At 41.0% G+C, this 16,471-nt stretch overlaps 2 protein-coding genes across 5 annotated transcripts in view; one reads left to right on the top strand and one right to left on the bottom strand.

The window, feature by feature from the left end:
• CCDC146 (coiled-coil domain containing 146) overlaps positions 1–16,471 on the top strand; it is a 128,092-nt gene that overhangs the window by 47,684 nt on the left and 63,937 nt on the right. The gene's annotated exons all lie outside the window — the stretch shown is intronic.
• Positions 4,890–10,683, bottom strand: FGL2 (fibrinogen like 2). The gene is made up of 2 exons (XM_041773797.1): positions 9,994–10,683; positions 4,890–7,661 (listed from the first exon to the last, which is right to left on the bottom strand). Exons 1-2 carry the CDS (start codon positions 10,616–10,618, stop codon positions 6,955–6,957), a joined length of 1,332 nt encoding a protein of 443 aa, XP_041629731.1. The 5' UTR covers positions 10,619–10,683; the 3' UTR covers positions 4,890–6,954.

The raw sequence follows: 16,471 nt of genomic DNA on the forward strand, positions 1-16,471 counted from the left end.
AAAAAAAAACAAATCTCAGGCCGAATTCGCAGGTTTTCAGGATGATATGAAAGTTCTCTGGGTAAGTCAGTGGGGACAGGTGCCTGGGGATCCAGCAGCTTGCCCCGCCCCCGGAAAATGTTTTTGAAAGATCGTTGTCTCAAAAAAAAGTAAAACCAGTCTTTGCTTAACTAAAGGTTTATAATCATAGCAAACTAGTACCCTAATGATTTAAAATGAGCATACCTGATTACTCAATCTCAGGGATTACACTCTTAACAAAGAACATTTTTTGGTCTCTAATCTAGTTCATATTCATATTCCTTTTGCTATACCCCCCACACCCACACGCACACACACACCATATCTGGGGCAATCGGTCTCCCAGTCAGTTAAGTGTCTAACTCTTGGTTTCAGCTCAGGTCATGATCTCAGGGTCATGAGATCAAATGCTGTATTGGGCCGTGTGCTGGGTGTGGAGCCTGTTTAAAATTCTCTCTCTGCCTCTCCCTCTGCCCCTCTGCACCCCACCCCACACACACACATCTCTATCAAATAAATAAATAAATCTTAAAAAAGAAACCCCACAGCACACTGTATCCTACATGACAACGCTCCAACCTCACATGGTGCTGTTCCCCAGAAGATGCAGTATCTGAGGTTTCAATAGATCATTGCTTCCTCCCTTCACTGTGAAGTGACTGCCTAAGTCAGGAGCCATGATTTCTGGAATACCGTTTCTAGACACCATAACTGCTTTTAAGACATCTAGTAACTCATCAAAATAGTGTTGCTGGCAGAAGCAAGGAAAAGCACATCTAAATCTAGAATAATCTAGAGAAAGCTGCTGCAGTGGGAATAAATCTCTGCAGCCACATGACCTCTGAAATGAAGGTTACAAGGTGAGAGGATGGGCTGCCACGGTGCTGGTTCCTCCTTATCTCCAACTCTTCCGTGGAAGTCTTTGCTCCATGTACACTTATTTACTCAGTTATCTCATGTAGGTCCTTAAATGCATTACTATCTACATTCTTGTATTTCTAAGTATAGAAATGTATTTCTGAATGCTAGATGTTGTCTCTGCATGTCATGCTAACTCCACATGCCATCCACTTGGATGTATTACTGATATCTGAACATGGAATGCTCACAACTGCCCACTGCCACCCCCTCACCCCACCCTCGCTACATTTTCTGGACAGACTCCCCCTGCAGCATCTCCACCTGGGGTTACAGCAGCTCCACCCCTCACAGTTGCTCAGGCCAAAATCTTGTCATTGTTTGTGATACTTCCGGTCTTTTCGCCATCCACCCCGATCTTTGATCAGCAAATTTTGTCAGCTTTACCTTAAGGAACCACTTTACTGCAACCACTGTGGTGCACATTTTTTCAAGATCATTGCAAACATTGTCAGATCAGTGTTTGTGCTTCATTCATGTCTCCCAAGAGCATGTTCTCCACTCAACAAGAGTGATCCTTTTAAAATGGGGTGAGGTCATGTAGCTCCTCCAATAAAAAACATTTGGTTACCTACTCAGAGTAAAAGGCAGAATTTTTACCATGACTTACAAGGTCTAGATGGTCTGGCTGCCACTGCACCCCACCTCCCCAAGTTCTCTCCGGTCTTCTCTCCTAAATCCTCTCCACCCTAGACTGTCCATTTTTCCTACACTGGCCTCCTTGCCAACCCTAAAAACATGCCATGCACCTCTGCACCTGGTTCTCCCTTTGCCTGGATATCTTCTCCCAGTATCTGCCTGGCTTATTCTCTTACATCTTTAAGACTCTGTTCAAATGTCATCTCCTCAGGGAGGTCTCCTCAGTCTGTGTCTATAAAATGGCTTCCTTCCTATCATACTCCTTATTTCCTTTGCCCTGTTTAACGGCTTATGGCATTTATTATATATTTATTCATCTCCTCTGATAAGATATAAACTCTCTGGGATTAGGCTTTTTGGTAACTGATATATTTCTGGCTTTCTAGAAGACTGTCTGGCACATAGTATACACTCAGTAAATACTGTTTGAATGAATTATGCACCTGAATCCACTCCAACATTTCTATCCCCATAAGTTCTTTAGTTCCATGGCATTTCTGGCTTCTTAATCTTAGTTACCATGAGCTGCTGTTGATACTAGGTTTGTGTTAACTAATCAAGCAAACTATGAGAACCAAACACATCTGCTCAAGCCGGCCCACTGAATCCAGAGCTTCTGGTAAATATGCCCATATCAATAGATTTCAGTCACATCTGAAAGTCTGTTTTTTCTTCCTTAGTCAAGCAACCTCAGGATCGGTCTCCATATGTTGCCCCCAGCTTTCTGCTGATAAAAATTAGCAAATTCTTGTAAAGGCTTCTCCTCCAATTTGACTTCATAATTGACATGAGAGCATGCCCTGGTTAGAGTTCTAGAGAGGCTGAAGAGTGGGACGAAGGAGCCTAAACAGAGAATGAAGCTCTCTCCGTCAGAAAAGAAAGCAACACTGTCTTCGAGAAAGATGAACCTTCTCAGTGTTCGGAAGGGGCCACTTCAAGGAGCAAAGAAGGCTCGGTCACCTTTGGGAATTCAGGGGACTGAGTTCTCCAAGCACACCCAGTCTCCCTCATTTTTATTCTCACTTCCAGCTCTTCCCAATAAATAAGCAAAAGAAACCTGGCCTAGGTATGACTCAGTAGACATTGCATTTTGGCAAGACACAGAATAAAGTTAGTTTTAATTCAGCCAACTCTGCTTGTTGCCTTGGGAGAGGGAGGAGATTGGAATTGAGAGTGGTTTGCAAAGGGGCCTCTAGTCTAATAGTAGTTTTCTTCAATTAAAGCATTCATGGATTTTGTATGATCAAAATTAATTTCAAAATTACAATATGGTATAAGAAGTATGGGGAAAAAAGTCTTTTTTCTTTAGGAACACAGTCAAGGAGAACAATCACTGTGTGTTCTGGTATTGCCATACCCCTCTACATGACATGTATCCAGATGCCTATTCCAAGAACTCCTTCTAAAGGCTTGCCAGTGTATGTACCCAATCTATATATACTCATTCTCTTGTCGTATTTCCCTGACTTCAACCACTTCTCACCTATATTCACCTGTATTCACTGCCTCCCAAGTCCTCAGATTTGATTGTATCTGCTCCTTCCCCAGTTATAACTCCAGCTTCTTATACTACAGCTCTTTATCTGTGGTAACATACTCGTCATTTTGAATAACAACACTGTCGTTTGAGACAGTTGTTTGTCTATATCCTAGCCAAACAGATTGATATCAAGGTAGAACCTTTGTTGAATAATGTAATGTATAATAAGGAATATGTAGATTGGCAGGACCAAAGAAGAAAGGTGCCAAACCCCTCCTAATGTTACCAAAATAGACTGGCCAAAAGAGAGAACTATTTAGGATAATGATGCTATGATGGCATGTTATGTGTGTGTGTGTGTGTGTGTGTGTGTGTGTGTGTGTGTGTGTATTCTAGGTGTTTCATATGTTTTCTCATTTAATGCTCTCAATAACTGTCAGATTCTACTGTTACCCATTTTATAACTGAAAGAACCAAGGGACAGTGAGATTAAGTGACTTGGCTGGTGATAACATAGCTTACAAAGGGTGGAGCTGAAATTCAAATCTAGCAAGTCCAGTTCCTGAGTCCCTGCCCTTAATCATGAGCGATAAGACAAAACTCAGCAGGGGCTGAGGATGGCATTCTATCTGGACCAAGGGAACATAGCGAAAATAGTGGAAAACTCAGAGAACATGGAGATTGTTGGAGAACAACAAAGTATTTGGTATGGCAGGAGTATATGTAGTGGCAGATAAGGGCACTGAAAGGAGAGGCAGAGACCAATTCATGAAGGGGTTTATTTGCTGGATTTTTATCCTATAGGAAATGAGGGGTTGTTGGAATAATATGTTGTATTTCTGAACAGCCTCTCTGACAGTGAAATGGAGGGTGGGTTGGAACAGATCAAAACAGAAGGCATGGGTTTCTGAGAAGGCATTTGCATTTCCAAAGGAGTTCATAAGGGCTGAGGCAGGCAGCAACATCAATGATGGAAAAAAGATGGAGCTGAATGCTGCAAAAGGAAACTGAAACTTTTGTATTTCATATGTGTCAACAATATTCTGCAGAGAAATAAGATAATGTTCCTGTATTTGCCTCTGTCTTCCTGTTAATGAAATAGAACTCATTAAAGTCTTTTTGGATCAAAGGTAAAGTCTAATTAGGTAAACACTAGGCAAATTTTTAAACAAAAGTAAATATATAAATATTATTTTACAAACAATAATACATAATTTTTCCACATTGCAGAAATAGAGGTGAAGATTAAATCTTTTATTTTACAGAGTTGCTAAAAGACGTGAGACATAAACCAACTTATACATTAGAGAAAATAAGAATTTTAAACAAAAGCTTATCATGACTACCCATCAGTTTTACTTTTAAAACCTTTATTGGATAGACATTCAAAAATAAGGACCAGCAAATTTTGTTACTAGGATATCCTTTATACTTTGTATATTTAAGCTCTTTATTTTACTGGACAGATGTGTCATTAGTTCATTTGAAATATTACTGCTTATAAGAAGAATTTGATTTTTCTTCTCAGCAATGAGTGAATTCGTTTCACTTGGAATTTCTAAGGACTAATTTTAGTCAACATTTTCAAAGAATGATAAAGCTTAGAAATAAAGTCTTAATTTAGATAACAAATAGTAGCCTTTAAAATGGAACCAAGACTCTGAAATATCTGAAATAAATCAACATTTATGAACATTAGTATATATTAGTGAATAGCTATGTTAAGGCAAAAAACTGAGATATCATCTATTTCCATCAACATGTTAAAGATGATCAAAGTATAAAATATATTTTATAAATGACATGAAATGATTTCAAAAAGGAATTCCTATGTCACAGAACTTTTTATTAGAAAAGTGCCATAAAAGTATAATTGAAAATAAAATTTGATCCTTCAAAATAAGGTGGAAAGATAGAAAGACAAGCTTTTGAGTATTTATGTGGAATTGTTTGCCAAATCTCCTGAAATGATACCTCATTCCCATTAAGTCAGTAAGACACTCACTATATAGGCTATTTTTCTTTAGAACTCTATTTTGTGAAGAGTCTATTTTTTTTTCTTTTCTTTGTTGTGAGAATTAGAAGTTTGAGAGGATAACATCCTGCCTCACAAGTCCATTTTTGATAACAGAAAATTACTTAAACTTATGCATATATTAATAATTACATACAGTAAATGAAAATCCTCTCTTATCTGAAATAAATATATTGTAATATCAAAATCTTCATAATCTTTTTTTAAAGAGAAGAGAGAAATAAAGAGTAAATCAGTTACATTTACATTTATTAAACTATGGAGTAGATATGAAGCCTTTGAAATCTACAATGATATTTTACATTTTGGTCATCACAATTCTATCTGCATTGCTCTTGCTTTAACCTTTTGATAGTGTTCACAGTAACCTAATTTTCATCATGTGTACCTGAAAACTTTGTATGTCATATATATATATATTTTAAAGAATATCTTGCTTCTTTTTTGGGTTAGAATTTTCTATAAAGGGCAATATTTGAAAAAGTTAATTTGTTACCTAAAGCAACTATCCTCTTTAATCATTTTCAAATGAGTAAAGTTGCATCTTTATGAGTTTATTTTGAAAACTTGGTTACTATAATAGAAACTAACTGGAATTTAAAAGCTAAGTATATTTCTATGACTCACATACAATATAGTGTATTATTTCAAATTTTATTCTAAAATATTTTTAAATGTTCAACAGAATACTACTGTTCTCTCTGAAATGATCTCTTTATACAGTGATGAAATTTAACACACTATTTTTTATAATCTTTTTAAAAATGATACCTACACTCCAGAATTAGTGAATTATAAAAGTTTCAGATATTTTAGTTTGTATTTAAATCTTTTAAAAAAATAAGCAATACACCAGCTAAGAATTGAAATACATACTATTGAACTACTATATATTTCAAAATTCATATGTCCTATAAAACACCTTTCTATGAAGTGAATCACTTAATGAAATTATTGCTTTGGATATAAATGCTTTGGCCTTCAGAGTATGCTAGTCTATAAATAAATGCTTCATTCCCCACCCATAACTGCCCTTCCAAAAGAAAGCCTACCAGTAGTCACGCACAGTAGTGAGCAAACTTAAATTAAAAACTATTGTGCATACAGAGCAAAGGAAGCTAATTTTTATATTAAAGCAGTTTTTACCATCCAACATCTAAAGAGTTATTGTGAATTACCTTTAAACCACAGTCTTTAAGATTGAATTAATTTTCTGAATGCTTTTAGAAGTGACATTATGCTACCGCTTTCAAAATCTCTTAAATGACAAATATTTTACATTTCACAAATAGTACCTAAATAGGTCTAATTATATAGATTTCCCTTCATCTGGGAACTAAAATGCTATAGGGGTCTTCCTGAACCACAGTAAATGCCATCAATTGAAAAAGTTTATCTCAGAATGAGGATTAGGATATTTAGAGATGAAGAAATACTCAATAACTGAGAATAGTTTGAAAAGAGTGATCTACCTTGAAATGTAAGTCAGAATCAAAATACAGATTACTTGTGTAAAAATCCAGGCTGCTAAATAAACAATGATTTCATAATTATAGTAATACAAGTAAGTAGAAAACCTTTCAATTAATAGAAATTAAGAAAATCATAAATCTAGCGTATAATTCTCAATACTCCCAATCGCTTTGCAAGTACTCATTTGGATAACAATACAACAGCAACAAAGAACTCCTTTAAAATGTATATTTTTTCAGTTTATTTCAAATGCTGTGTAGCATAAGAACCTACTCCTTAGAGATAAAATTTTAGTCACAGAAAAGTAGTATGAAGCACATTCCAAAGTGCTGAAGGAATTAACTGCCCTATTAGGTAATGAATACCCAGAGGAATAAGCATTAGTGATTTATGGCTTAAAGTGCTTGGGTCTAATCATCATTTTGGCCTCTTTAAGGGAGGACTTGTAGCCACCAGGGTGTGCCTCACTTATACCAGGCCAGGTACCCCAGAAAATCCCATTACGGACACCTCTGTATTTTTGGTGATAATATCTGCCATTTAAGTTTGCAGAAAGACATGCATCAAACCACCAGCCTGAACTGTAATAGAGTCCACAGTTCCCAGAGGGATATCGATCATTGTCTCTATCTGGGGTGGTAAAAAACTTGAGATCATGGTTGTAATGTTTACTGAAATGTAAGGCATCTCCCGCTGTGCCATTATAGTTACCGATGTGTAATCGGTATTTGAGAAACTCGTTGGCCACATAAAACTGATCATACAAGGCATAGAGTTTGACACCATTAAAGTCTTCAAGATCTATCCTTAGAATCATATCCTTACTCTTGGTCAAAAGATGAATTTTATCATTCCCCAACCAAAATTCTCTTCTGAGGTTTCCAAAGCCCACTTTATAGTCTTGCCATGTTCTGGTGAAGTTGGTGCTTCCATCGAGACGTGCCTGAAGCACTGTCCAGCCTCCCCCCATGGTCTCCATGTCGCAGAAAACTTCGAAGCTACTGTTTTTGGGATCCGGTGTAACTCTGTAGGTCTCACTGCTTCTTTTGCCTATTGTGTAGTAGTCAGAGCAATCTTTATATATTAGATGTTGCACTAAACGGGGAAGAAGACAAAGGCATTGGATTCTGTTAATAAAAAATATGCATCTGAAGAATTCTTTACATTTACAAAAGCAGTCTGATAACTCAGTCAATGGTGTTAGTGAAACCTTGCTCTGCAAAACTTACTTGACATGTTTAGCAAATGTTTATTAAGGCTTCGGAATCAGAACTTGATGCTATAAAGCAGACACGGCTCTTCCACATACTCTTGGTAATAATAGTGACAATGTTCACAATAAACAATGAGATCAATAAAGTAGTTTCAGTAACTTAGTTACTATTTAGTGAGTGCTACTTATGTGTTCCAGGCATTCTACATAGACTTCACGTTTTCACACTTACTCTGCACATTGACCTTATGATGTAGGTATTGTTTCCGATCTGTACGTGAGGATGTTTAGTAAGCTCAAAGAGAATCAGTGGCTTGCCAAGTTCACAGAAGCATTAAGTGGCAGAGCCAGGACACACTGAGGTCTAGCTGGCTGTAAAGCTTGTTCTTGTAACTACTTCATTCCTAGGTGCTAAAGGTCAGATGCCTCCAACTCTCCTAGAACTGCATTCCATGTGTACAAAAAAAGCACAGGTTTCTTTCTATTTCCTTTTACCCAAAGGGGCCAATACCTTCCTCTGTCATCATTTGGTTATGTCCAAATGATGTATTAAAATTTTAAGGTACAGAACTGATCATAAATTCACATTTGTTTTACTTGTGTGACAATGAAAGAAGATCAAGTAAGAAAAGGAATTTTTGGGATCCCTGGGTGGCGCAGTGGTTTGGCGCTTGCCTTTGGCCCAGGGTGCGATCCTGGAGACCCGGGATCGAATCCCACATCAGGCTCCCGGTGCATGGAGCCTGCTTCTCCCTCTGCCTATGTCTCTGCCTCTCTCTCTCTCTCTCTCTGTGACTATCATAAATAAATAAAAATTAAAAAAAAAAGAAAAGGAATTTTTAAAATAATATACCAATATTCTTGTTCTGAATTTATTTTTTTTCTTGTTCTGAATTTATTATCTGGAAAGTATTTAGCCAGTGTTTCATATGTTTGGTTTCTAGAAATAACAGGTGGTTATGTCCAGGATAAATATAATAATCAGTTGACATAGCTCTGTAGGAATCAAATACAGATATTACTCTCAAAGAATTTCTATAAAGATTTGGGCCAGATAAGGTAAATTTAATATGAGCTACTCAGAGGCACAAAATATCTATTCATGTGTGTTTAGAACTCAGAGTACCCCAATATTTCCTCCAAACTTTTAGCACAGAAATGAATAGTAGAATCGTGTTCATATCATTCCAAGTTGCTACGCAGCATCAAATCTAATGTGCCCAGAGATGTCACCAAGATGTGAACCTCTGCCTCGCAGTTCAGGGTACATTCAGATCCAGACTACCAGGAGTATTAGCAACAGTGGTCCTTGAAAGCCCTGCCTACCTCCGGATCCTTGGCAGATTCCCTAGGGACGGTGCACACATGAGGTGCTTGGCCCAACAGAATATGATCTCTGTCCCACATGCCATATCCCTTCAACCTTACACTCATGGTAAGCGGTCGCCCTCATGCAGAGATGGCTTTCCAAAGTGTAGCCAGACCATCAGCAGCAGTGTCCCAGGAACTCAGATGGAAAGCCAGCATTTGGAGGAACCAGTGCCACAGTTACAAGTTTGTGGGCATAGCAGGAGTAGTTAAGTAGTAGTTAAGTTTGTGCTCCTCTGGCCTGCCAAAACTCTCCCTTTAAAATGTTTTTGTGCCCCTCAAAGCAAAAAGTTCTGCGCACACATGAAGCTACATAGCTGCTTTTATTCTATCTATAAAATCTCCTATTGTCGTTAGATATTTGGGATTATGAGCGGCAGAAAGTTAAAATCTTTCAAAGACTTCTTGTGACCACACGAGAAGGAACAGATTTCCAATGAACTGATTTCCAGTGAACAAAGCATAACTAGAAATACAGCCTTCTCTCTGTTGTTCTCAAACCTTTCAGCGAAAAGATAAGTTAAATGCACTGAAACATTATATCAAAACAATATCTCTCCACTTCCATTTGTGTGTAGCTCTAGCATTAGCACATCAGATCTTTGAAATTGGAAGTGCTCTCTCTCGCAAGATACAGAACCAAGCATGATTTTTAGAATTCTTATATTATCTCTATGGTCACATTTGCAAAGATGGTAGTTTCTCCTCTGCTACCTTGGTGAATACAAGGCTTGATTTTTTATCTCATCTGCCATTTGTCGACCTTGTTTGCTGAGGTTAATGTTTACAGATAGTGTCTAGCTATATAAAATTCAGGGACAAGCGATGAGAAAGCGTCGTACGTACCCGGACGCGACTGTGTGTGTTCCTGGCTGGGGCACTTGGATGAACACTTGCCATCCAGACTGTTGACCACCGACGTTAGATTCGCCACTTTGCTATCGACGTAATTTTCTATGTTGTTCATATTCACAAGGCTGAGCTCCTCCAGGCGGCCGTGAAGCACGTCGATCTCCTCCTTGGCGTTCTTGAGGTCGGCGGACAGCCTGTTAACCTCGCTCTCTAGCTCTCGAACCCGCCCGTCCTCGGCTTCCCCCGGGGCCCCCGGGCTGGGCGACAGCTGTCCCCCTCGGCCCGGGGCCCGGCTGTCGTCAGCCTGCAGTTTGCAGTCCTGGCAGGACTTCTTCAGGCTGTTCACCGTTTCCCTGAGGTTCTGGACTTCCTTGAACACCTCCTCGAGCCTGCCCCACTGCGCGGGCAGCTGGACGGTGAGCGCGGGCAGGCGCACCTGGTAGGCGCACTCGCCGCCCGCCGCGCACCTGCCGGTGCTGCGCAGCGTGGCCGGGCAGGCGGCCTCGGCGCCCGCGCCCGCGCCCGCGCCCCCGCCTGCCTCCGCCGCGCCGTCCGCCACGGCCAGCAGGCCGCACGCCGCCAGGACCGGGCCCAGCCAGCACCAGCCGGCCGGCGGCATCTTCGCGGGCGCTCACCCCGGGGCGCCGGCCGGCCCGCGCGGCTTTAAGGGGCGCGCAGCTGGCGGCCGGGGCGGCGCTGGGCGTTCTCGGAAACGGGCGGGGGCGCTTGCATCACAGCGCCCGGGCCGCGGGGGAGCGGGAGGGAGAACAGGGGGGAGCGGGGGGAGCGGGGGGCGGGGAGCAAGGGAGAAGGGGAGATGGGGAGAAGGGGAGTGCAGGGGAGCAGGGGGAGCAAGGGAGAAGGGGAGATGGGGAGAAGGGGAGTGCAGGGGAGCAGGGGGAGGAAGGGAGAAGGGGAGATGGGGAGAAGGGGAGTGCAGGGGAGCAAGGGAGAAGGGGAGATGGGGAGAAGGGGAGTGCAGGGGAGCAGGGGGAGCAAGGGAGAAGGGGAGATGGGGAGAAGGGGAGTGCAGGGGAGCAAGGGAGAAGGGGAGATGGGGAGAAGGGGAGGGGGGAGCAGGGGGGAGCAGGGGAGCAAAAGAGAAGGGGAGAAGGGGAGGGGGGAGCAGGGGAGCAAAAGAGAAGGGGAGATGGGGAGCAGGGGAGTGGGGGGGAGCAGGGGGAGCGGAGGGAGCAAGGGAGAAGGGGAGATGGGGAGAAAGGGAGCGGGGGAGCAAGGGAGATGGGGAGATGGGGAGTAGGGGAGTAGGGGGCAGCAGGGGGGAAAGGGGGAGCGGGGGGGCGGGGGCGAGCGGGAGAGGGGGAGCGGGGGGGGGCGGGGGAGCAGGGGGGCGGGGGAGCGGGGGGAGTGCGGGAGCAAGAGAGAAGGGGAGCGGGGGAGCGGGGGCCGTGCCCTCCCCGCAGCCGCCCCAAAGCCCTGGGTCGCTCCCAGGACGGCGGCCGCAGAACTCCCGCGCCTGACTGCTTGCACACGTTCCTCCTGTTGCGCTTGTACCTGTAGTTTCTACAGCCCTGGGGAAAAATTCTCGGATTTCACCATAATTATCCTTGAAACAAATCGTACTTAATGCCACTGGGGAAACCAGCTGTTAAAGATGAAGCTCAAGGTGCTGGTTATCCGGCCTGAAGAAGGGGGAGTTTACATAAATGGGAGATGGGCTTTTTTTTCCTTTTCAGATTGGGGTCGTTGAGGATTCTGTGTATTTTTCGTGTTGGGCTCTCGGGTGAAATCTTAAGCATTTGAAAATTTTTAGAACTATGACCACGAGTGCAGCTTTCTGACTCCTGCCATGCACTTTTGTTTCACCTGTTTGAAAAGGAGAAGAAAACTGGTCGAGAGGAAGGGGTTGCTTTTTACCCCTTTGGCCCCAGCACAGTTGGTGGAAATGTCTCTACGACAAAAACGCATTTAAAAGTGCATCATCGCCCTTCCTCAGAGCCTTCTCCTTCGCCCTCACCAGCTCTGTCATACTCTGACACTGTCTTCGAACCTCTGGCTCTGTTCTGATTCTCCTGTCCCCAGCGTCCCTGCTTTCCTTCCCACTGGCAGCCGGGTGTCCGGGCTCTCTGCGCCCACAGGGGGTCCCCCCACCCGCCTCTCTGCCACTTGCTCTGTGACTGTGTTGGCCAGACACATATCAGCACTCATGCCTCTTCAGACTTGTCTTGGTTTAAACCTTTTTTCGCAGTTTTCAACCTTTTCTCCTCAAAGGCTGAGGGGGCAGAAAAGGGGAACACTCCAATTGGAGAAACCACTTCCTTTTACCTTGTTTTACATCTTGGCATCTCATATAAGGTTTCTTGATTCTTTTTTTTTTTTTAAGATTTTATTTATTTATTCATAAGAGACACACCGAGAGAGGCAGAGACCTAGGTAGAGGGAGAAGCAGACTCCATGTGGGACTCGATCCCAGGACCCTGGCATCACGACCTAAGCCACCCAGGTGTCCCAGTTTTTTGTTTTTGTTTTTTTTTTTTTAGGTGTCCCAGTTTTTTATTTCAAAAAGTATTTTTTGGCTTTAAAAATAATTTCAAAATAACTGATATGGATTAAAATCCAAACTCTTTATTGTATTACTTTAAGATACTCTATAAATCTATCTCATATCTATTTAACTTGTTGCCCTCTGACTTTTCTTTATACACCCTTCATTCCAGCCAGATACTCTATTCACCCTAATATGTTCTCTAAATACGTCAGGCTCACTTTACACCTTGGCAATTGTATTCACTCCTGAATACTTGGAAGACCTGAATTCCACCCCTGGATCTACCTCTTATTGTATGTATTATCATTAACTTTACTGAACCTTGGTTCCTGTAGCTGTGAAGGAGGTATTTGGCTGTCCTTCCCTCATACAAGAACGATAATTACAAAAAATTTGAGTGAAGTGTATACCAAATGTGGTGTATAAGCGTAACATTCTTTCCAAACAAATTTATCAAATGCATTCTGCACACCTTATGCCTCATTTTCCTTCCTCATCTTCCAGCTTTTTAAAAAAATTAAGTTTGTTTCCTCTTCATTCCTTTCAGTGTAGTCAAACCAATATACACAGTTTCTTAACTTTTGACTAGAAATATTTAGATAATCTCTTAATTTCATCTTTTCTCCTCACTCCCTTCTAAGCTGTGATACTCTTCTATTGTAAGGAGAGAAATACATGAATAATCATTTTAAAAAAGAGTGATGATAACATAGATAATACATGAAAATATTGTATAAAGTAGAAATATATAGGAATAACATTTAGTTTAGAATACATTACTGAATGCCCTTAACTGGCTAGAATACAATCTATATATTTAGCCAGTCAGGTATTAATTAATGACCTTCTATATATCCAGCACTATGCTAGATCATATGTAAAATGCATGCCATGGCCTCATTCATTCACTCATCCATCCATCCATCCATCCATCCATCCATCTATCCATCCCTCTATCCATCATGTATTAACTGAGCATCCTCTATAGGGAAGACACTATTTCAGGTACTTAGGCTACACTAGGAAACAAATCAAACAATATCTCATTTTCCTTCTTAGGCAGGATTTTCTTCACATTGGACTTTGAAGTAAGTCATAAGCACTTTAAAAAGTTTCTGAATCTAATGAAGGTGCAGCTTTCTGACTCTTGTATTGGGCTGTTGTCTCATCGTTTGAATCAGGGATTGACTTTCCAGCACTGCTGCTGATTCTTGGGCCCTGCACCGCCACCTGGCCAAGGGCTACGGCATAGTTCCACCTAAAAAGCTTGGATCCCTTTGGGATCTATAAAAAATTCTCCTAAAAAGGAGGTAGAGAACTGCTTTGTTAATCAGTTCTCATTGACATTGGCAAGTGATCCTCTGGGTTCTTAATTTAAAAAAATCACTGGTCACTTATGCAGGCAGACATTATGTGACTACAACATGAAAGAGGTTCAACCTGACTAATGAGTTTATAACCCACGGGGCCAGAGAGTGTGTGCTACAATCATTAGAGAAGCTTTCACTAATACTATCTCACTACATCTTCCCATCTCTACAGTTACTATGTGCACTTTCAGATGAGCAAAAAAGGGGCTCAGAACATTAAATACTTGCCCATTTTACAGTTTTCAAGAGACAGAGTTGAAATTTGAACCAGGATCTCACTCCAAAGTTCTTATCTCTTCTCCCATGCCACACTGCCACATAGGGGGAAAGATAATACTGGAGAGGTATATTGGTACCATGTTATGGAGAACCACTGCTTAGATCAATGGGGAGCCACAAAAGGGAATAATATTGAGCAAGAGAATAATATTATCAGTTAAGCATTTTAGAGAAATTAGTCTGTCAATGAATACTTGATGCACTAGAAAGGGAAAGATTAGGTGAGGAAAGCAGTGTAGAGACCATTTAAATAGTCCAAGTCATTGTTTCCCAAAGTGCGTTTCCTGGAACATGAGTAACTAAATGCTGATGAGTAGAGTTTCAGGACAAGCAGATCTGAGGAAGATCAGTCATGTGCTAAAGTGTGTTATGGTTGGTCAAGAGGGAAGTGATGTATACGACATTTTTCAAATGTCAGTTAACAACAGGAACCTTACCCTGCCAACCCCATGACCATTTTTAGGAATGGATCTTCTACTACAAACGAATAGGAAATGGGAGTTGTAGGTGAGAGGTATTAGTGTGATGGCAGGAGGGGAACTGGCTCTCCTGTCCCTTTGGGATCTATAAAAAATTCCCCTAAAAAGGTTGAGAACTGCTTTGTTAATCAGTTCTCATTGACATTGGCAGGTGATCCTCTGGGTTTTTATCCAGAAGGGGTTGCATACATTATTGCATACATTAATGCATACATTATTACCAAGAAGTGACAGAAGCCATGAGATCTGAAAACTGATCAGAAATGGAGGGGAATGGAGAACTATGAAATATGACTCTAGTTGAAGTTAAGTAATGTGGTAATGAGTAGGGAGGGAGCAGCAGGTTGGGGAGAGTGTGGAAGTATTATTTCTGTCTTGAAAAAACTGACAAGCCATTAAGTAGAAATATCTGCCAAACAACTGGACATCTAGATATGAAATCATCACAGAATACATGTGGATATCAACTTGAAACCACAGGAACCAAGAAGATGGTCAAAGAAATAGGACGAGAATTAGAAGAATGCAGTGTTGTGAAGACTGGGAGAGAGGTTTTTAAGCAGGCAGCTATCAGATAATCAAAAGTTTGAAGATCTGTCTTCAATGCCTATGGAATTCTCATCATCTGACCTTCACCTTTTGCCTCCTGCCTTTTGCTGGAAAGTCTTCTGGATTTTCTCATGCCCATTCTGCCCTGATTTGAGTATTATCCTCTGATTCTTCAAGATTTTCATTTATTTATTAGAGAGACAGAGAGAGTGAGCATGAGAGTCAGGGGGGAGGGCAGAGGGGGAGGGAGAAGCAGACTCCCCGCTGAGCAGGGGCTGGATCCCAGGACCCTGGGGCTCCTGAGCTGACCTGAAGGCAGACAATGGATGGAGCCATTGGGCGTGATTCCTCATAACAGTGTCAGAATCTTCCCTTCTTCCCCACATCTGCCTTCAGCTCAGAACTGACACATTATGCCCATTTACAAATTTGTTTTTCAGATCCAAACAAATTATATAGCACCATATGATAGAATTTCTATAAGCCACATATGAAAATTAATTTCATCCGCCTATATTCACAACATATTCGGACTTCTTTATTGTTTTCTTATTCAAAGTACATTCAAGGGAGGATCTGCATTTACTGCATTTTTCAGATTTCCAAAGTAAATTTCCATGTCCTCTAATGCAGCTTTTTTTTTTAAAAAAGGAAACACTTTATGTCTCTATTTGTACCAAAGGAAGTTGATATGACAATCATTATTTATAGCACTGAAATATTTTCACTGATATTATGTACATGTATTAATATATTTTAGTTTCTAATTTTTAAATTCAAGAGTATTTGATTATACTTTAGGGAATACATGCTTTTAGGATAATAAAGAATTTAAATCGTTCACTTTTTAAACTACTTGATTTGCAATGTCGATAGTAAATAATGTTTGTTTTAATATTCCTTAGGGATCTTAGTCCTTGTTTGTTATAAATTTCATAGAAAGAACTTTAAACAATATCCTGATTTCAGCAACCCATACAGACATCAAGAATTGCCTGATTTTGGTTAAAACTAGAATAATAGTTGATAGTTTCTTTGGTCTGTTTTGCAACTACCTCACTAGCATAGATGCAGACTAGAAATCCCTCTAGTGTGGACCTACTATGAAAGATCCGTTATATGTATCCTTAAAGATTCTGGTTCAAAAGAAGTATAGGACAGAAACACCCAAGGGTCCACTCTTTATGAGACTACAGAATATATAATTATCAGACATGCTAATGGCCTGGGTCTTCAGTGGGGGTACTTAGGGCTCTTCAGCTGGAATTTATGAAACTGGAATATCC

Source organism: Vulpes lagopus, chromosome 11, assembly GCF_018345385.1.
Source record: "Vulpes lagopus strain Blue_001 chromosome 11, ASM1834538v1, whole genome shotgun sequence".
NCBI lineage: Eukaryota > Metazoa > Chordata > Mammalia > Carnivora > Canidae > Vulpes > Vulpes lagopus.